This window comes from Rhinolophus hipposideros (assembly GCF_964194185.1).
Source record: "Rhinolophus hipposideros genome assembly, chromosome: 14".
Classification (NCBI taxonomy): domain Eukaryota; kingdom Metazoa; phylum Chordata; class Mammalia; order Chiroptera; family Rhinolophidae; genus Rhinolophus; species Rhinolophus hipposideros.
In genome coordinates this window covers 32,286,150-32,308,824 of record NC_138060.1, presented here as the reverse complement: position 1 = coordinate 32,308,824, position 22,675 = coordinate 32,286,150, and the positions used below count along the sequence as shown (strand labels likewise).

General features: G+C 35.1%; 1 protein-coding gene across 2 annotated transcripts in view; it reads right to left on the bottom strand.

Annotated features, from left to right (window-relative positions):
- The window catches only part of STAG1 (STAG1 cohesin complex component), a 328,953-nt gene that overhangs the window by 201,188 nt on the left and 105,090 nt on the right, over nt 1-22,675 (bottom strand). For both annotated transcript variants that reach the window (XM_081071693.1, XM_081071694.1), the window contains one exon: nt 22,277-22,441. In XM_081071693.1, the coding sequence (XP_080927819.1) occupies nt 22,277-22,441 (165 nt within the window). The remainder of the gene's footprint in view (nt 1-22,276; nt 22,442-22,675) is intronic.

Below are 22,675 nucleotides of genomic sequence, written 5' to 3'. Positions count from 1 at the left end.
ATTGGGGGGTGAGGGTACAGGGGTAGAGAAGGACACACACCTATCATAAGTGCATAGCTACTATCTGGTACGAGAGAAGTTTGTGTATTAAACTTGTTTGGAAGAGATTCCAATACTTTAAGCTGAGGGAGTTTGTCTCACATTGAATAGGTGCTTTTCAAACAGCAGTTAATTTTGACCACCTGTTTTTCTTTTTCTTTTTTTTTTTTTTAATAAAGGAAATATTTTTTTTTTTAAAGAAAGGGTTTATTTATTTTTTTTTACAATTTTTTTTGCCTTTGTGTGTGTGTGTGTGTGTGTATGTGTGTGTTGAGAGCCCACTGGCCCATGTGGGAATCGAACCGGCAGCCTTCAGAGTTAGGAGCATGGAGCTCTAACCGCCTGAGCCACCGGGCCAGCCCCACCTGTTTTTCAATAGGCCAAAAGCAGGAGCTGATAATGAAATACTGAAGAAAAAATGTCCTCTGCTAGTTGCTAATGGTATGATGTCGAACATTAAAGTTTAAATTCTATAAATTAGTAATTCAAGATGTTTGTATTTCAAGAAACAGCAAATCTCAAAATATAATTTGAGAAATAAACAAATGGTCTCAACAACTTAATAGTAAAAAAAAGAAACAAAAGAAAACAAGAAGAGACACTCATTACATGCCTTTAATTTTCTCTTTTGCCTGAATTATAGTGTCAAAGAATTTGTGGAACTATTCAGAACTCCTATGCTTCTCTGTATAGTCATATCACTAGCTTTTTTCATGAGATAATGGTATCAAAAGAAACCAACTAGAACGTTCAAAGGAGTTATTTTTATTAACCTGAGCATCTTATTCTAAGCATCTGTTCCTTAGGTGACTTAGCCAGTACACATTTTAAAAGAACATGATTAATTTGAGGTAAGGGACACTAGATATGCTCAACAAGGTCTTTTCTGGCTCGAAACATGACCTCTTATAATCCTTCTCCTTATAACTGTTTTCCACCCTTAACCTAAACTTTAACATGATATATTCTAGAACTCGATACAATATTACAAATACAAAATACACTATCTACAGAATCAGAATCACACTAAGCACACTGAAAAGTGAGCTCTGAATTTTACCATAAACTCAAGCATATAAATTAGCTTCATTTGAGTCTCAACAGAAGTCTAATGGGCACAATAACCATTACTGACAAAGAAACTATGGATGGGGATTTCCAGTCAAGATGGTGGACTAGGTAAATGTTCTTAATTCCTCCTTTCACAACTACATCGAAATTACAACTACAGAACAACTATCACTGATAAATGCCTAAAGTCTAGATGAACAGAAGTCCTACAGCTAAGGTTATACAGAATAAGCCACCGGGAGACTGATAGGAGGGCGAAGACATGAAACGGGCTGGTCCCACACTTCTGCGTGGCAGTTAAAAGTCAGAAGGGCTATCTCCACTGTGGAGGTCCCCCTAGAGAAGTGAGGGGTCCCAGCAGGCTCCACAAGCAAGGGTTCCAGTCCCCACAACTTCTGGCTTTGAAAACTAGTGGAGAATGTGGCTCAGTGAGACAGAGGGAGGCTGGAGTATCAGGTGTTTCTCTTAAAGAGCCTGCACGCGGACTTACTAGCTGACGAACTCACTTCCTCTGAGCTGCAGCGCTGAGGCAGCAGCTCAAAACATGCCAGGGACATCCAGGGAGAAACTGAAATGTCTGGCTTCAGGACAAGCATTGGAGGGGGAGCTTTATCCCCGATAGAAGTGCAGGAAGAATACATTAATTCTTTGTTAAGGCCTCCCATTTCCCTGTGTGCAGACACGGGCAGTGGACACATCTGAGTCTCCATCAATCTGGCAAATACTCTTTGTCCGCCTTGGTGACTCCCTGAGACCTTCCGCCACCCATCCTGTGGACCTAACCAAGCACCTTCCAGTGGCTGTTCTACACAAACAGCCTGTCTTGGCTCAAGCTGCGAATTCCCTAATCTCTCAAAGGTTCAAAAAACCCAAACAAGTAGAATCTGGCTTCAGCATGCCCCGTACCTCTTGCTGAGTAGCCCCCAGCCCAGCATTAGTGGAATCAGGTCTAGGTTTGCAGGTTGACAGCTCCCAGGTACCTCCAAGCCCAGCAATGTGGCTACCACCTGTCAGTTGCTTTGTGGCTCACGCAAGTTGGTTCCAGGCGGGGCACAGGCTGTAGCTGAACTTGGCCTGCAGCGGAACCCCTCCCAGGAAGCTGACACACCTGGGGCCAGCTTCAGAACATGGCAGAGCACCAGCAGGCCAACTCTACAGTCACTCACACAACAGGCAGACTGGGCAGGCACCAGAGTCCTGATAAAGTGAATCGTGCTTTGTAGGGTCAGCCCCTGCAAAACTCCGCCTCCACTGTAGTCACAACCAGTCCTCACAACAAATCAGCCTGTGGGTCAATCCCTCTAACTTACGTGTCAACAGCAGTCAAGGCTAGACTACAACAGGAGGGCACACAAAACCTGCACATGGGACACACCTGGAACACCCAGCTCAGCTGTCAAGGGAAACTGTGCCACTGGACACCACAGGACACCTACTACATAAGGCCACCCTACTAAGATAGGGAGACAAAGCACATAGAAACATAGAAACCTAATACATAGAAACAAACACATGGAAGGCGGTCAAAAGGAGAAAAAGAAATCATGTCCCTGATGAAATAACAAAACAAACCTCCAGAAAAAGAACTAAAATGGAGAAAAACAATCTATCAGAGGCAGAGTTTGAAACGCTGGTTATAAAGATTCTCAATGAACTTAAGGGAACAGTCAGATGAACTCAGTGAAAACGTTAACAAAGGGACAGGAAACATAAAAATGGGGATAGAAAAATATGGGGATAAAAAAGAACCTGTCACAAATGAAGAATAAATTTACTAAAATAAAATAAAAATTAGAGGGAATCAAGAGTACATTAGGTGAAGCAAAGAATCAAACCAGCGATTTAGAAAATAAGGTAGAAGAAAACACCCAAACAGAATAGCAAAAAGATAAGAGAATCAAAAAAAAAAAAAAATGAGGAGAGCTTAAGGGGTTTGTGGGAAAATACCAAGTGTGCCAACACTCTCATCACTGGGGTACCAGAAGGAGAAGAGAAAGAGCAAGGAATTGAAAACCTATTTTAAGATAAAACTGACAGAAAAATAGCCTAACCAGATGAAGGAAAAAGACATACAAGCCCCAGAGAGTCCCAAACAAAATGAACCCAAAGAGGCCCAGACCAAGGCACATCGTAATTAAAACTGCCAGAGCTTAAAGACAAAAAAAAAAAAAATCTTAAAAGCAGCAAGATAAAGGCAGTTACTTACCAAAAAGGGAGCTCCCATCAGACTGTCAGTTAGTTTCTCAACAGAATCTTTGTAGGCCAGAAGTGATTGGCACACAAGTAATGAAAAGCAAGGATCTACAACCAAGATTACTCTACCCAGCAAAGCTATCATTTACAATCAAAGGGCAGATAAATAGCTTCCCAGATAAGAAAAGGATTCATCAACACCAAACCAATACTACAGGAAATGTTACAGGGACATCTTTAAGAAGGAAAAAAAAATTCAAAAATATGAGTAAAATAGCAATAACTACATATCCATCAACAATTACATTCAATATAAATAATTAAATGCACCAATCAAAAGATAGAGGGGCTGAATGGATAAGAAAACAAGAACCATACATATGCTGCCCATGACATCACTTCAGATTAAAAAACACACAGACTAAAAGTAAAGGGAAGGAAAAGGATACTTTATGAAAATGGAAATGAAAAAATCTGAGCTAACAATACTTATACTAGAAAACATAGAGTTTAAAAGAAAGGCTATAACAAGAGACAAAGCACCCACTAATCCCACTTTTGTGCATTTATCCAAAGAAACCCAAAACACTATTGAAGCAACTGTGAATCCATATGTTCACTGAAACCTATTTACTACCACCAAGATATGGAGGCAACCTGGGTGCCCAATGGATACAGAAGACTTGGTACATATACACAACAGAATATTACTCAGCCATAAAAAAGAATGGAATCTTGCTATGTGCAACAACATGGATGGACCTAGAGAATACTATACTGAGTGGAGTTAAGTCAGAGAAAGACAAATATCGTATGTGGAACCTAAAGAACAAAACAAATAAAACAGAAACAAATTCATAGATACAGAGAACATTTTGATGGTTGCCAGCTAGGAGTGGGGTTGAGTGGTAGGTGAAAAAGGAGAGGGGATTAAGAAGTTGAAATTGGTAGTTACAAAAGAGTCATGGGATATAAAGTACAGCATAAAAACTATAGTCAATAATATTGTAATAATAGGCCTGGCCCAGTGGCTCAGGCGGTTGGAGTTCCATGCTCCTAACTCCGAAGGCTGCTGTTTCGATTCCCACATGGGCCAGTGGGCTCTCAACAACAAGGCTGCCAGTTGGACTACTCGAATCCCGCTAGGAATGGTGGGCTCCGTCCCCTGCAACTAAGATTGAACACGGCACCTTGAGCTGAGCTGCCGCTGAGCTCCCAGATGGCTCAGTTGGTTGGAGCACATCCTGTCAACCACAAGGTTGCCGCTCCCTCTCGCAAGGGATGGTGGGCTGCGCTCCCCTTGCAACTAACAATGGCAACTGGACCTAGAGCTGAATGGTGCCCTCCACAAGTAAGATTGAAAGGACAACAACTTGACTTGGAAAAAGTCCTGGAAGTACACACTGTTCCCAATAAAGTCCTGTTCCCCTTCCCCAATAAAAATCTTGAAAAATAAGTAAATAATAATAATATTGTAATAATATGTATGGTGTCAAATGGGTACTAGATTAATCAGGGTCATCACTTTGTAAGTTACATAAATGTCTAATCACTACATTGTACACCAGAAACTAATATAATATTGCATACCAACTGTAATTGAAAATAAAAATTGTTAAAAATTATTAAAAGATTCTAATAAGAGAAAGATATAATTTCTCTTGCAACCAATAAAAGATTTAGTCAAAATACCTTGATAAAAGACTAAAGACAAAATTTAATAATAAAATCTTGATTAATTTAATACTACATAATAAGAAATAAAATGTTCAGAAGGGAAAAATGAGATGCTCCATGTAAAATGAGTTATGCCAATTATTACATACAAAAACAAAGATGGGCGAATTAAATCAGGATTTTACAATTTTAGCATTACTGCTACTGTGGCCTAGATGATTTTTTGTGGAGACTATCCAAATCACTGTCGGTTAATACTAGGACAACCAAAAATGTATCGAGACATTGTCAAACATGACTTTGGGAATGGGGGTACAAAATTACCTAAGTTGAGAGCCACTGGAGTGGATTAAAAAAAAAACAAGAATCAAGTAAATGTATGCTGTTTACAAGAGATACAGGGACATAGACAGATTGAATGTGAAAAGATTGAAAAAATTACACCATGCAAACACATACTTAGAAGAAGCTGGAAGACATATTCATATCTGAAAAAGCAAACATAAAGGGAAAAATTATTATTTTTAAAAGGTACAATTCTTAGTGGTAAAATAAAAATGATTCCTAAATTTGTATTTATCTAATAATTTGCTTCAAAATACTTATAAGATAGCTGATGAAAGTGAGATAATAAATTTCACAGATATAGCTAGAGTTTTTAAAATAACTCTGAGTAATTGACAGATCGAGCCGATAAAAATAAAATTACAGCATGATCAATTTAATTCACCTGATAGAAATACACTGAACACTACATGCCACACTACAGAATACTCATTCTCTAAAATACACAGAGAACCTTTAAAAATTGATTATGTACTGTGCCATAAAACAAATTTCAATAATTGAATTCTATAGAGTACACTCTCTGATCACAGTGGAATTTAAGTAAATGACAAAAAGCCAACTAATCAATCTTTGTGTGTTTAGAAATTAATCAACACACTTATAAATAACCTATATTTTAAAAACTCACAATGCAAAGTTTAAAATATTTTTGAAATAAATCAAATTAAAGAAAGTAAATGAAAGAAAATAAAATACAGAACACAAAAAAATAGAAATTACATAATGAGAGAAAATCAATAGTCGTTCTCTTAAAAGAATAAGTGATGAAAATAGCAAAACTGATCAAGAAAAATGAGAGTCAAGACAAATTACTAATATCAGAAGTAAAAAGACTATCAATAAAGGTTCTATAACTATTAAAAAGTTCATAAAATGAGATCTTAGATAAAACAAAAAGTCCCCTGAGAAACATTACTTACCAAAATAAGTGCAAATAATTACAATATCTAAATAATTCTAAATAGGTTTATGATTATAAAACATATCCTGAAAAGAAAACTCCAGGTTCATGTTTTCTTAGTGACGTATTCCTGATATATAGGCAGTAAAGAATATCATTCTAAGATTCTTTCAGAAAAGAAACAAAAAAATAAAGCAACTAATTTTGTGAGACCACTAAAACACTGATATCAAAATCTGAAAAGAACATCACATAAAAAGATAATTACAGGTTAGTATATCTTACACCAGAGAAGTCAGAATTTTAGAGAAAATATTTGCAAATATAACTAGGGGTTTATTCTTACAAAATAAGGTATTTTAAACTGACCTAACAGGAAGAAAATATAATTAGCATGAGAGATGTTTCAAAATATTTATAAATTTTAGTATCTAGTAATGATAAAAACTCGGCAAAACATTTGTAGAATTTAAGTACCTACAGCCAACGTTATAGTTAATGGGAAGATATCAAGCATTACCATACCCATGATCAATTCTGGGAGCAACACAGGATATCCACAATAACCACTTACACACTTGTATTTGAAATTATGCAGAAGACCCTACGCAGCACATAAAGTCTGAAAAAAGAATGAAAGCATTTTTTTTTCATGCATGTTTGTGGACATACACACTCATCTCTAAGTGGAAGTCCCGGGACATAAGTCAGGCATATATTCAGCTTACTGCCAAACAATTCTTCAAAGTGTCTGTACCATTTTCATACACCTGTCAGAAATGTATGAGTAATAATATTCAACATTTTTGCACATGCTTCAAAAAAAAGAAAAAACAAAAAAACTGACTGGGTGGAAGATGTTTAGTGATTGCCCAAGACCATCCCAGCTAAATAATGACAACTTTCAACATTTGTCTTTTAATAGTGCAGTATTTTTCCCCCTATAGAATAACAGGGGTCAATCACATATTAGTCAAAGATAGAAACACCTGGAAAGCCTAAATTGAATGTTGAAACAATTTTAAGACAAATTTATTCTGAATCCTGAAGCCAGTTAATCTCTTTAAAGTATTACGAGGTATGACAATTAAGTGCACGAACTTGTTGCAATGATGTTTCTAACCCTTTTTGGTATCAGGATTATTATGAATTTGTGCCAACTGAACAAACACTTAACCAACTTTACTATTTGGAGTGCTGGAAAGTCTACATGAAAAAGTCAGACGACCTGAACTTTTCGCCAACAATTCACGGTTCTTGCATCACAACACTGCACCAGCTCACACGGCATTGTCTGTGAGGGAGTTTTTAGCCAGTAAACAAATAACTGTATTGGAACACCCTCCCAACTCACCTGATCTGGCCCCCAGTGACTTCTTTCTTTACCCGAAGATAAAGGAAATATTGAAAGGAACACATTTTGGTGACATTCAGGACATCAAGGGTAATAAGACGACAGCTCTGATGGCCATTCCAGAAAAAGAGTTCCACAATTGCTTTGAAGGGTGGACTCGGCGTTGTCATCGGTGCATAGCTGCCCAAGGGGAGTACTTGGAAGGTGATCATAGTGATATTCAGCAATGGGGTATGTAGCATTTTTTTCTAGGATGAGTTCGCGAACTCAATTATCAGACCTTGTATGTAATCTGTGTCATCTACAACCATTAAAAATGCAAAATTATTGTTATTTTTCCTGTTCTCTAAAATACCACACAGCCCTGGGTTTCTTCCTGTTACTTCACTCTTTCACTCATTTTTCTTCCCAACTATTTCCTCTGAAAACACCTGGAACTAGCAGTTCACTGTAAAATTCAACACATTTAACCAGTTCACAAAATCTACCTTTACCTCCTTGGCCCAATCTGAAACTTGGCTGTTCTTCCTGTGGCCTCAGAATACTACAGTTCTTGTGCTATATAACTGCTATCTCCTAGCTACTGTTATACCCAAGCCACCCTGCTTCTGTCAGTATTCAAAGTTGATCAACCTGTAAGACCTTTGCCAAGTAGCTTAAGTTCCTACGACCGTAACTACTTTTTGTGATTTATTAGCCTCTTTGAGTCACCCCTCTCTCTACCCGAGTCATTGAGCCTTTATTTCTTGGTTCATAGTCTTCCCCTCTACCCTGAGCCATCATCCTGAGGCATTTCAACACCTTTATTGAAGATATATACAATATCTTAAGACCCACAGTTTTTACTTGTTTTCTGAAAATCAGCATTTTACTTCAAATTCTCCATTGAGTTCCTCTACTAGTAGTTCTTCTACTGGGAACTACTCCAGCTTTGAAACCATTAAATTTCCATTCTACCTGGTATGATCACAAGCCCCTTTCCATTTAGTACACGATCACTCTGCCTTTTGAGCCTCATCAAGAATTTTCACCTTTAAACTCTTCCTTTATCTTGAATTCATTTCCTTACCTATTCTTGGGGCGTCAATATAACTGATCACACAAACTAGGACACTTACAATTGAAGGTGCAATTAATAATTATGCTAGAAAAAGTCTGTCCTAAATTCTGTAATACATCATTTCAATCTCTTCCATACTCTCTCAACTGTGTTGCACTGAGGTTTGCTTCAACTACTAATAGAAGATTATTCTGGAATTTCTGCTTTAGTGGAAGAAATCTGGAGTTAAAGTTGTCCTAGTTACTTTTTTCTCCTCCATTTTACTCCAAGATTGATCAATTCCTTCTGGAATTTATGAGATGAAATATCAGAAACATTTTGTAAACCAAACAGTACTAAAAGGATTTTAAAAATACCGTATTTTTAAAAATCCTACTAGTGTTTAGTGACTGAAGAATATCTACTCCTATATGTAGTGTGGGGAGAAAAGTGTGATATAGCTGGCTCTGAAAGACCAGGAAGTATTATCACAGCATACAAATCTATGATATATGAGAGGACATGATAGAATGAATTATTAACACAGACATTTGTAGTAAAAATACAACTGTCTTGCTGTTAACACATCAGTTGTCATAAAGTTGGCAACAACTCTTTCAAAGCACTGAATATATGTTGAGGTGGTCCTTTCTGCAGCCACCTAGGGGACATTCATATCCATAGCCGATAGGGGACATTCATATCCTCAAATGATGCAGCAAACAGCAGAACATGTACAAACTTTTAAAAAGTTTAAGTGTTAAGTGTTAAGACATGCCAGATTAGTCTTTTCTTGTTTCACGTAATTCAGAACCCTCAAGGGACTACACCTCCTGAAAAAGGAGGTACTGGCACCAATCACAACTTACGTTTTTATTCTTTGTATTGAACAATAAATTCACATTTCTAATATTTGTTTACAGAGCTGGAGGAAAACTGATAAAAAGTGGTACTGCAACAAATTTAGTCTTCAATGCCCTTAACAATCATTTTAAATACCCTAGATTAGCTCTCACTACACTTATTTCTTAAAAATCAATTCCAAATTTTTTATCACTCTCTTCACCTATGTTCATGCCCACCAAAAAATTGACTCCAGTTTAAGAAATCCTGTAGTAGACCAAAGGTCCTCACCAGGAAGAAACAAATCTCTTATTTTAAACTCAAGGTTTAAGACCAAAGCCAAGCAAATAGTAAAGAATTATGTCGACATATGTGATTTTCATTAGCAGTTTGGAAATAAATTGTGAATTTGGAGGAGTAAGGGTTCTGCTTTATAGATGATTAAAGTTAGTGTACAGAGTAAGAAACTGCATGTGCATTCTCAATCCAAATTTACTGAGGTAAACAAAGGGAAAAAAAATCTTAAGAAATCTCATTTATAACTCAATATATCTTTATTCATGTGATTTTTCATTCAATTCTTACTGAAAGTGTAAGAAGGTATTTTGGCCAGAAGCATTAAAATAAGTTAGGTCCTCTATTTCAAGATATTAGGTTAGTGCAAAAGTAACTGCGGTTTTTCCATTATTTTTCACCTTTTAAACCACTTTTGCACCAAATTACTTTTGCACCAAACTAATACAACTGGTAGAAAGCACAATATTCATATATTTAAACATCTATAAACAATATAAATACATGTTGAGTATGTACATAAAGATCATTCTTCCCCCAAAAATGACAAAACTATTATATACATATATACGCTTTTATATATGTGTGTGTGTATACACAAACACACAGATTGTCAAAAAAAACATATAAACACTTTAATAAAGGGAAAAAATATTAAAATTGTAATACTCTATACCGATGACAAAAGATGAATACAAGTCACATTTGACTTCTGCAATTACAGAGGTGCTCAAAGTAGTTACCATCAGCATCCAGACACTTCGGATTACAGCAAACTACTGCTTGAGCAACGTTGACCAAAGTGTCCACTTGTATACATTTTTGTGCCACCCCCGGTATATTTGACTGTTACAATCATAAACACATCAATAGCCATATCTTTACTTGATCTGCCCTAGACCACCTATATAAAATGTGATATATCTGTGGATGATACCTTTGGAAGATTATTGAGGGAATATCATGAAGGGAACTGGTAATATCTGACACACCCAAGGTAAAGTAAAGCCATGATTTTAACATTAGCAAGTACATACAAAAAAAATAATAATAACAATTTGTTTACTGAAGCTAACTAAACATGTGAAAAATAGTAGATACCTTTGAACATAATTGAATAGATGTGAAAATTTCTAATTAGAATTCCTAATTTCCTTTAGGATTTTAGTCACAAATAATTTACAGGCAGTTAATGTTCTTATCCTAGTAATAATCAGCAGCTTTTATAATCTACTGTTTTGCAGAAATTAAACCAAAATCAAAATATTTGCTGCATACCTTCCTTCTACTTACCTAAAAGTAACTGTAATGTGGCAAATTTGTGTTCAATCTGTACTAAAGTAGGGCAGCAGGTAACCCAGCTGTGAACTGTATTACCTAGTTCACCATAGAATGTGGTAAGTTCCCATCAATGGGATGTGAACACAGGGACCAAAGGCTTCTAAGAACTAGATACTGCTCCGTTCTCGCTCCTCTTTCACCCACTGAACGCAAACAACATTGAGGCTCTAAGGGAAAGAAGGAGCCAGAAAATGGAAGATCCTCAAACACCATATGAAGGAACGATGCCTACCACTAATTCTAGAATTGGACAGTTACATAAATATGAAATTAATGTCTATCATGATAAGCCACAAATGCACTTGGTTTATTTTTTACAGCATGTAGTATTACTGTATGTAGCTGCTAGACTTATTGGGGACAGGTTAAAATAGCTGCAAAGTTAATTTCTGACAGCCATCCTAATTATGTTAAAAAAAAACTCACTCATAAGTAAATAATAACTTTTCATTTGAGGATTTTCAATTAGCTATCAAATGAAATAAGCCCATTATATCTTCTGCCCTAAAACATTCTGTATATTTTATATATTATTTTTCATTGTAGGAAACTGGGGGAAATCGGAAATAAAATGTTTTTTAAAAATGTTATAGTTCAATCACACGTTATTAGGTTAAAAGCAAGAGTTAAAGATACAAGAGTTAAAGATAATCAAAATCAGGAAAGAATCAGAAATTTATCAAATCATTTTTATGTTAACATATTTTGTTTCCATAAAACTGTTAACACATTGCTCAACAAATAGCAAAATACAATTTTCTCTTCACTTGCTCATTCTTCTGCTGGGGTTGGTAACCAGTAGATATACGTGAGTAAACATACATCTTTGAAAAACAAAAACCAACAATTTACACACTGCATAACTAAACACAAAAAGACTGGGAGAAATGCAGTTTATGTTTAGAACTTTTTCACTCTTGCTTTCAAATAACCTAAAAGTTTTAGGGCACTAAACTAATTATGAAATATCCTAGACCAATTCTAAATGTCAGTTTAAGATATGCACAGATGATGAGATGTGACTGTGGAGCCTAAACAATGAAGGAGCTTAAAGGTAAACCAGCTGAATCTCTAAAAGAAATCAACAATTACTATATAAAAATAGTCATTTGTGAGAAATCCATGCGCCATAAAATCTGAAGATTTCTGAAGAGCAAATTAAAATACTGTGATTCTAACATATATTATGCCTTGGTTTGATAATACCTTCATTGATGTAGGTATTTCATTTCTCCAATTAGTATTTGTGACATTCCATTTATTCCATCTGCCTCTTATGTACAACCTACCCCAGGTTCAAAAAAGAAAGTTTGGGTTTTTGGGTTTGTTTGTTTGTTTTTTTTGGGGGGGGTTTGAACAATCTGACACAAGGTCAAACTCTTATCTTTTGCTTTATGTCTTCTTCATATTTCATTAAATACCAAAGAATTTGTTATAGAAACAAAAATTATCTATAACAAAACATGTACAAATATTTTTACATAATGAAACATTACTAATATTAGCTGTAATAATGGTGAAGTGAAGAATAAACACTGACCATTTCTGGACAAAGTCTACTCTGTGTTTAGGCAACTGAAGATACTTTTTAAAGTGAGAAGCATATGTGTTGGTGGTATAACAGAGAGTAACATGGCCATAAAGCAAGTCCAAATAAAGCCAAATTTTCTTTTCATCAAGACCACTATAAACTAGTAGATAATTGAAGATGAATTATTTTTCCTGTGTAATGCGATAGCGCTAATCAAGTACCTTAAACTCAAGAAAGAAAAATACTGTTCCTAACCTAAATTCACTTAAGCCTTTAAAAGGTATTCCATCACTTTTAAATGATGCTGGGATATCATCTTAAATTTGGAACATAATCAAAGACTTATTCAATGAAGACCTCTTGTGTCTGCCTTTACTTTACAAAGTCAGATTTAGCCTCTGGACCAAAATTCATTCAATGGAGGCCTTCTGTGTCTGCCTTTACAAAGTCACGATTTAGCCCCTGGACCAGGAGGAAGAAGTGAGACTGGGACAGAAAGCTAGAAAGAGAGGAAGCACTGGGACCAGAACTGTTAGGATGGAGAGGGAGGGAGGAAAGAAGGGAAGGTAGAAGAAGTACCTGTCTCAGGCCAAGAATCAAGTTTCACCCCAAAGTGGTCCTGAATCCTATTCTCTTACCTTCTACACTAAAGACCTATGATGGGTTATATATTCAACTCCCACAGTCCTTGATCCCTGCCTTCTTATACTTCCCCAACTTCCTCTTGATGGTAATCACCAGGAATGCAATGCCAGCAACAACGGCACCAGAACCATCACAATGACAACATTGGGGCTAGTTGTCAAATGTTTCATGGAGGGGTTAGGGTAGACTTTTTATTCAGGTAGAGATTATCAGCAAGGGACCGCCACAGAAGTGCCCACTGAGGCTGCAACAGCCCTAGAAAAGTAATTTCTCCCTAGCCCTCCTCTCAAAATAGGCAGAGCCAGCAATGTCCATCTAATTGAGGGTATTCTGAGAAGGGTTCTGCAGCTACTTCATATAGATGGTGGGTTGCATGTAGTGGACAACCAACATGTACTTGGAATGTAGCCAGTAGCAGTCACAAAAGAGCCACTCTAGCTGAGCTTCCTAGTTTGAGTCTAAAGGTACAGGTGGTCTGGCAGTGATGCTTTGCAAAAATGGTGTTATGCTGTAGGCTCAGGTTTTCCTTTTCCATAACATTAATGCCCATCATGTCCACCCACCAGCACGTTAACATCTGGTTACATTGGTGGGCCTTCAAACACTATTTCTGTCACATTAGGGTTATACAGGCAACCAGCGTCCACAAAGGTATGTTCGCTAGCCTTCACCAGACTCTGGCCACTCTCGGAGCCGTTCGTGCATGCCTTTATCTGCAGCAACTGAGAGGTCTAGAATGGAGAAGTTCACTCAATAGCCCAATGCCTGGCACGGACAATCCCCACACCCGCCTTGCACCCCACCCATTAAACATCAACAGACTCAGGGGACATGTGAAGTGTGATGTGCTGGCTGTCACCATCAGTAAAAACGTTAGGTCCAGACTCCCCACTAGGTCAGAGGAATGAGAACTGGACAGGACAGATAGTTACAGGGCTTGGAATAGGACCCAATGCCTGCTACCTAGGTGATAGCCTGCAACTGTGTTGCCCTAGCAGCTTCTTTTTTGTATGTAAAAAAGATTTTTGAAAAACATCAAAATGTATAGCTGCTACAGTTATAATTATGTACACTTTAATGATTAAAGTACTAACAATTTCAGTTATTTAAGAATCCACCTACCACCAGGAGAGACCACATATCTATGATCTTTAACTCATGAGAAATAAACTATCTTATTTAAACAGCTGTCATTTCCAGTTTTCAATTTTCACCTTCAGCTAAATTTAATCTAAATTGGGGTTTTTTTTATGTTAAATTACGTTGGTGGCATTACAAATCGGTACATCCTCTATGGAAAACAGTATGGAGCCTCCTCAAAAATATAACTACCATATGACCCAGCAATTCCACTTCTGGGTATCTATCCAAAGAAAATGAAAACACTAATTTGAAAAGATATATGCACCCCTATGTTCACCACAGCATTATTTACACTAGGCAAGATATAGAAGCAACCTAAGTGTCCACGAACGGATAAAAAAAGAATATGTGATGTGATGTGTGTGTACATAATATTACTCAGCCATAAAAAAGAATGAAATATTGCCATTTGTGACAACATGGATGGACCTAGAGGGTATTATGCTAAGTGAAATAATAAGTCAGACAAAGAAGGTGAATTCAGTATTAATTTCACTTGTATGCGGAATCTAACAAACAAATGAACAAACGAAACAAATTAAAAACAGACTCACAGACTTGTAGATATAGAGAATAAAGTGATGGTTGCTCTAGGGTAAGGGAGAAAAAAGTGAACGAAAATAGGTGGTACAAATTTCCAGTTACAAAATCAGTAAGAGAAGGGGATGTAATGTACAGCATAGAGGGGAATATAGTCAATAATATCGTAATAACCTTGTACAATGTCAGATTTGTGGTGATCACTTCATCAGATCTATAAACGTTGAATAACTATGCTGTACACCTGAAACCAATATGACATTATATATTAACTATATTTTAATTTTTAAAAATTTAACAATTTTATGTTGTTAAAAATCAGAATAAATGTTTTAATATTTTATTATGTTATTTTAAACCCTGTTCCCAATATCTTGCACTGTAGTGGTCGCAGCTATAAACACATAGTTCTTATATTACATGTTGACTGATTCTATTCAAGTACTTATATTTGCTTAGTTCTATAAAGTTTTACTCATCTTCATTGCAGTATTTCCTTCTTTCAATATTTTCTGGCCATCTTTGTTATAAGTTTCATTCCAGCCAATAGTACATACGCCACTTAACCACAGGATATGTTCTAAGACATTCCTCATTAGGCGATTTTGTTGTACGAATAAAAGTACACGTGCACTTACACATACCTAGATGATATAGCCTACGACTAATTTTATGTGCTATACTTTTATACAACTGGCAGCACAGGTTTTGTTTACACCAGCATCACCACAAACACACGAGTAATGTGCTATGCTGTTTTGTTTTTTATTATTAGTTTCAGATGTACAAAACAATAGACATTTACACCCCTCACAAACTGATAACTCCCCTCCCCCAATCTACTAACCCTATGACACGGTATATAGGTGTTACAATTCCATTGACTCTATTCCCTATGCTCTACTCCACATCCTGTGACTATGTATATATAAAATTACAGTTGACATTCATTATTATTCAGCTTCAGCTTCAGGTGTACACTGCAGTGGTCAGGCACCTACACCATCCATGAAATGGTCTCCCTAATAAGACAAGTGTCCACCGGATACCCTACAAAGTCTTTACAACATTATCGATTATATTCCCCAAACTGTCTTTGGTACCCCTGTGGCAATCTTGTGGTTATCAATTTGTGCTTTCTAACCCCCTCACTTTCTCCCTCATATCCACCCACCTCCCATCTAGCAATCCTCAATTTTTTTCTTTATATCTCTGAGACTTGTTTCTGATTAGTTTACTCATTTATTCTATTCTTAAGATTCCACATATAGGTGAGATCATCTGGTATTTGTCTTTTTCTGTCTGACTTATTTCACTTAGCATAATGTTCTCTAGGTCCATCCATTTCGTTGCAAATGGTAAGATTTCATTCTTCTTTATGGCCAAGTAATACTCCATTGTATGAATGTACCAGTTTCTCAATCCAGTCGTCTACTGATGGGCATTTCGGTTGTTTCCATGTCTTCGTTATTGTGAATATGTGCTATGATGTTTTAACAGCTATGATGTCACTAGGCAATAGAAATTTTTCAGCTCCATTATAATCTTAAGGGACCACTGTGATATATGCTGTCTATCGCTGACCAAAACATCATTACGCAGGGCATGACTATATATTTGTTCTCCCCTCTAATGTCTCATTAGAATTTCTTTTGTAATTCTTTTATAATTCCTCACATTTCTTAGACATTCTTTAGCCATTTTAATACTTCTTGAAATTTTTCAACTTGTCAATGAACATTCAGAAATTCAAAATTTATTATAAACACTTTTTTCCACTCTATTAATGGCTCAGAAATGCATACAATTCCTGTACAGCCACTAGAAAACTGTTGGTTCAAAGTTAACAGGTGAGACTTTAATAAGCTCACAGGTGCTTTTTCACTTTTCTTGGTGTAGTCATAGCATAAAACTTGCCGAGCTAAATCTTGGGGAACAATTCCTATGCATTTGATATGTTGAAATTTGGCATCCAACCCACTTGTTAGCTGGGGACTAGAACAGATCAACATCTATAAAAGTTCATAGCTTCCTTTTACATCAGAACAAAGCTTCCTCCCTAAGGGAGAGAGAATGACTGATCACAGACATCTTCCCTAAGATACCTGTTAGACATCTTCCCTAAGATACCTGTTATCTTTCCCAATCATACTTTAAATGTACAAAATCAGTTTTATTTTCAGTCACCTGTCAAAAGCAAACAGAAGAACAAACTGTGTCATTAAGTATGCTTCATTTATAGGCTGACTCCAATTTTTCATTTACGTAAGTTATTGTGATCAGTATACTAAGACCAAAGGGAGTTTTCTGAGCATTAATCAACAGTTTGTAATGGTACGTTAAGAGATTATATAATTAGCATGGAGGATTTCCTTTCCCTTTTATGATTCAAAAGTCTATAAAACAAGGATTGGGGCAAATATATTTTATATTGTATCTCTTGCACCTAACACCTAATAATTAGTTCTCAATGAATTTTTGGTGAATAAAAAAACTACAGTGCAACAGTTTTAAGTAGACATCTGGGGATACAAAATGTTTAAAAACTACAGTTTTAAGTAGACATCTGGGGGTACAAAATGCAAATGCCAACAGATTACAGAAATTCAGTTAAATGCTTACTAACTCATAACTGCTAAAGCAACAAACAACAGATTAAGTAAATGTTCCAAAATTCAACATGTATTCAATGCCATGCAATTAAAAGTCAAAATGTCCGAACCAAACTATTCCCACACTCATCCTCCAACACCTGTACTCTTGCAAATTACCTCTCACGTCAAACAACTAGGAATTATCTTAGATTCTTTCCTCTTTCTCATTTTGCAGAATCATTCCATAGCCTTAATATTTGTGGAATCTGTCACTTCCTCTTCATCCTCACTGACACGCTATAAATTCGAACTTTCATTACTTTCCAATTGCATGAGGGAAAAAAGCTTCCCAGTTCACCTTTCTGATTTTAGCCTTATCCCCCAAATCATCATCTAAACTGCTTTCAGGACAGTATTTCTAAAATTGATAATAGACTCAAGTCATTTCCTTTCTACACAGATAAAAAGTGCAAATATGGATAATTTTGCATCATCTTTTTCAATTGTTAGAATTTTTATTTATATTATTTTATAATGAGTATTGAATAGTAGTCAGTACTCTACTACTTGGTCCTGGGAATATATATAAATTTCTCTGTTAAAAATGGCATGATGTGAGCTATAGGTTTTTGGGAGATAAACTTTACCAAGCTACATAACTTCCTTCTTAAGACCTAGCCAGACCATCAGCTCTAATGTGTCTTTTGGAGCAAAAATTAATATAAGACCTGTGTGTGGGGTGGGGTGGGGTGGGGTGGGGTGGGGTGGGGTGTGGTACATACCCAGTCTTATTTATAGTAAAATAAGACCGGGTCTTATATTAATTTTTGCTCCAAAAGACACAGTAGAGCTGATGGCCCAGCTAGGTCTTATTTTCAGGAAAAAATTATTGCACATCATGAATGTCAGCTGTATTTTATCAAATGATTTTTTTCTATAACATTCTACATCAATTCATATAAAGATAGTTTTTGCCCCCATTATAGCATGATTATTTGGTATATCACAGACACAGATTTTCTAATATTAAACCATCCTTGCATTCTTAAGATAAAAGTTCCATGTTTTAAAAACATATTGAATTCAAATTGCTAATATTTTTTTTAGCTGACCGTTTCTACCATTTCTTTTCCTATTTAATTTCCACTTCTACTTTTATTATTTCTTTCTTCTTAATTACTTTAGGTTTGCTGCTTTTCTAGTTTCTATTGCTTTTGCTAATAGTAATACATTTAAGACTGTATATTTATCCCAGTAGCACTTTAGTCCCAAGATTTTCACTAACATTACTTTCACTAGCATTCACATATCAACTGTGTATTTCCTAATAATATGTGCATCACATTATTTTGACCATAATGTAATCTAGAAGGGAAATTTATTTTGTGTATTTCAACATTTGCTTGCATTGTAGTCAAAGAACAGGGTAAGGCATTTCTTGATGAAATATTTCAAGACTGTCTTTTAATCCTCAATATTCTGGAGTTACACTGTACTATAATAGCCATGTATAATAATTATTTTCACTTATCTTGTTCACTCCTGAGAACAAACTCTGGATCTGAGAAAATGTGTCTAGAAATTTCTCCAAAATTATGTCTTCAAAAACTTTATCTCTGAACATATTCTATTCCCAGTGATTTATTCCCCTGGCATATTTTGGGACCCTTCAATTAACACCAAAGTCCCTCAACTGCTCTTTCGTATTTACTTATTTCTCTGGGCTATATTCTAATGAATGCCAATGCCTGAATTCTTCGTTTGATAGCATCTAATGTAGTTATTTTTCCGTCAGTAAAACTAATTTACTAAGTGTATCCCCTTTTGTAGTGAACATAATTTTTTTCTTTATCTCTATAGCATCTTAAATATACTTATTTCTTTTACTATTCATCCTTCTCCATCTAATGTTTTGTGATTAACTCTGCTCATCTTAGTCAATCCACTGCAGAACTAGACCATATAATGTGGGCTTGGAACTTTCTAAGACAATACTGGGGATTTTTACAGACCCAGTCACCAACCAGCTAAGTAGACACTTCAATTCAGGTCCTGGTTATAAGAACTATGTCTGTCTTCTCTCTTCCCACAGCCCTTGATTTCCCATAAGTGAAGTTTTAGTATAAGTTATTATCTGAACTAGGACCCCCTTCAGTATTAAAGAAATCCCTATTAATAACTACATGGATGACAAGCATAAACTGGGAGTCTCAAAAGTAATCTGAGATAAATGATCACCCTAAACATAAGCCGTATTAGCCTATGCAGCAGTTATAAGTGGCTTTCTTCAGTCTTCTTTATAAATATATGGAGCCTTATGTTATGGGTTGGCTTTGTGTAGTAAGCCTGACATTATCCCTCAATTGGCTACAAGTACCTGCTTCTCTACCCTAAGCCTAATCCTGTTCATAACTTTGTATTATTTCATCTATATAAATCACAGAAATATTTCATTTTTAAACTCGTTAATGTCTGTTCGTATTTAATATTTTATCTATTATTACTTTACATTTGAAGTAAGGAGGTAATAAATAGTAAAACAGGTATGCCACACCTTTAATAGAAGATCCTTATCAATTTTTTAAATATGCATTCCCTTTGCTAAGCAACCACTTTCAGAAATGTATGTTATAAAAACATTCCCATGTGTACATTTCAGATGGATATATAAGGATATTTAAAATACTATTTTTAATAGAATAAAATTATCCTTAAATAATCACCTTAAATATACTTATTTCTTTTTAAAGAATAAAGCAGCCCAAATAAAACCTGGTAAATAAAGAATGGCCCAGCCATGTTAGGGAGTATTAAAAATTATAATAATAATGCCAAAAAAATGCCTTAAAAAAGTTGAGAGAAAAATAAAATTACAGAAATGTATAGATTAATTTGAATATAGCTGAGAAGGGAAAACATAATGTGAATAAAAAATTACAGCCAAGTTAAAAATGTTTGGGTCAGATTTCAATAACAAAATAGTGAGAAAAGGTTGAAAAGATGGGTTTAAAACTAAATTTGAAAGGCACCAGGGTGCTAACTACCAATCGTTACCTTTCATAAAATACAGATTCAAAAGAATTTAAGCAGAGAGTAACAATATAAAACAGGATTAGAGAAAATTAATCTGAATGAAGAATATAGAACATAAAGAACCCCCCCCAAAAAAGAAACTTATACTGCTCTATTTTGTTTCAAATACAGATAATGAGATTTTGTTCCTATTAAATACTGAATATTAAAGATTTTGCTCCTGTTAAATAAAAGCTGGTATTGAGCTTTAACACAATATGCAGTAAAATTATCTTTACATAAATAAATACCTTGTAAAATAGTTTTACATTAAAAAATGACAGCAAAATCTCAGACAATTTTTAAATTTTTGCATGAACTTTCTTCATTTTGCTACTCATGTTTCCACCTAAAGGTCGGAAGAACTAAAGTAGATCTTTATGCAAAATTAAGGATTTTGTAGCTTGTTAACAATTTTTCTATTAAAGTGTAACAAAACAATTGTCATGCTTGAGAGCTAAAGGTCACTTACTCTATTTTTAAGTTATACTTAACGTAAGTTACAGGTTGTCCTAGGAAATTCAATATTCCTTTTACCATCTAGTATTGTCTCACGACTCTACCTCCCTTCCCACAAAAATTCCAAAACCCCTCAACACAACAATCTGGTAATAATACATAAAAAGCAGTAAACACCAAACTCCCTTAAAGAATTTTTTTAAAAATACGGGGAAAGAAATAGAAAGTATATTAAGAAAAAGTTGCCTGCTTTAAGTTCTGAAAGTAAATTTGTTTCACTAATTTCAAACTCAAATTGAAACTGAAGTATTAAAAATGAGCAATACTGAATAAAAAAATTCAACATATTACCAATCATTAGTTATCAAAGAAATGCAAATTAAAATATACCGCTTTCACCTATGTAATTAGAAAATCTTAAATATAAAATATCCAACTGCTAGCTACACTTCTGGTGAAAGATAAACCTGTACAATTTTTGAAAAGCAGTATGATATTTATGTATCACACAATTAAGAAATACCTTTTAACCAATTAATTTCACATCTAGTGTTTTAAAATGAAAAAAAGATGTAGAGATGTAAACAAATAATGAATACATTTCATAATAGTGAAAAAAAGGAAAGACACACTAAAGGAATAGTATAATAATTATGGTTTACTCTTGTAATTAGTATGAAGCCAATAAAAACGTACTCTTGCAGAATAGTTGAGTGAATGAAGAGAAAGAAAAGACAGTAAAAAAAGGTTATAAAAGATCACATACACACAGAAAACAACCATGAAACGTTAATTGTGGTTATTCCTAATTTACTATTTAGGAATGCTTTTCTATAACCTTTCTTCTTTCAGATATTCTTCAATACACATTATTTACATTAAGTCTGATTCAAAAAACATCATTAAGGCAATAAAAATTTGCTTAGGCAGCTCTGATGATGACGCGGATGATGATAGGAGGAGGAAAAGGAGGAAGTCATTTTACTCAGCACTATGTAATCTGAAGTGTATCTTACTATGAAACAAAATGCCTTTCCTGACACTCTTTAGAAACAAAGAAAAACCTTTAAGGATAAACTTCTTGATTAAAAAATCAATAAGAGGTATAAAATGTCATATCTACACTAACCAGTTCCACATAAGTTATTGACTGTATTGCTTTAGAAATAAAAGAAAAACACTTAAAATTTACCTGCATTGCACTTTTCCCCAGTTTCACCACTTCAAATAAGGTGACAGGTTCCCCTTCACCATTCTGTTGAGGGTGCCCATTAGCTCTTCCACGGCCTGTTCCTCTAACTCCAGCTTCAATTCTACTCTTCTCTCCTGGAGATTTGCGAGGTTTCTTATTTGTAGACTAAATAAAAAGATGAAGAAGAAAATAAATTAAAAGCAAGCATACTCTGCTTTATGAAGAATGATCTCAAATTAGGTTTGATTCTATGAAAGGTAGTTAGCACTACTAAAGGCATGAAACATAATCCCTGACCAACAGAAGCTTTATAATTTGTTTTCATTGATAAAAAAAAAAAGTGCAAACAGCAAAGCATAAGTTAATATATATAAGGAATGAAAAACAGTTAAAAAAACA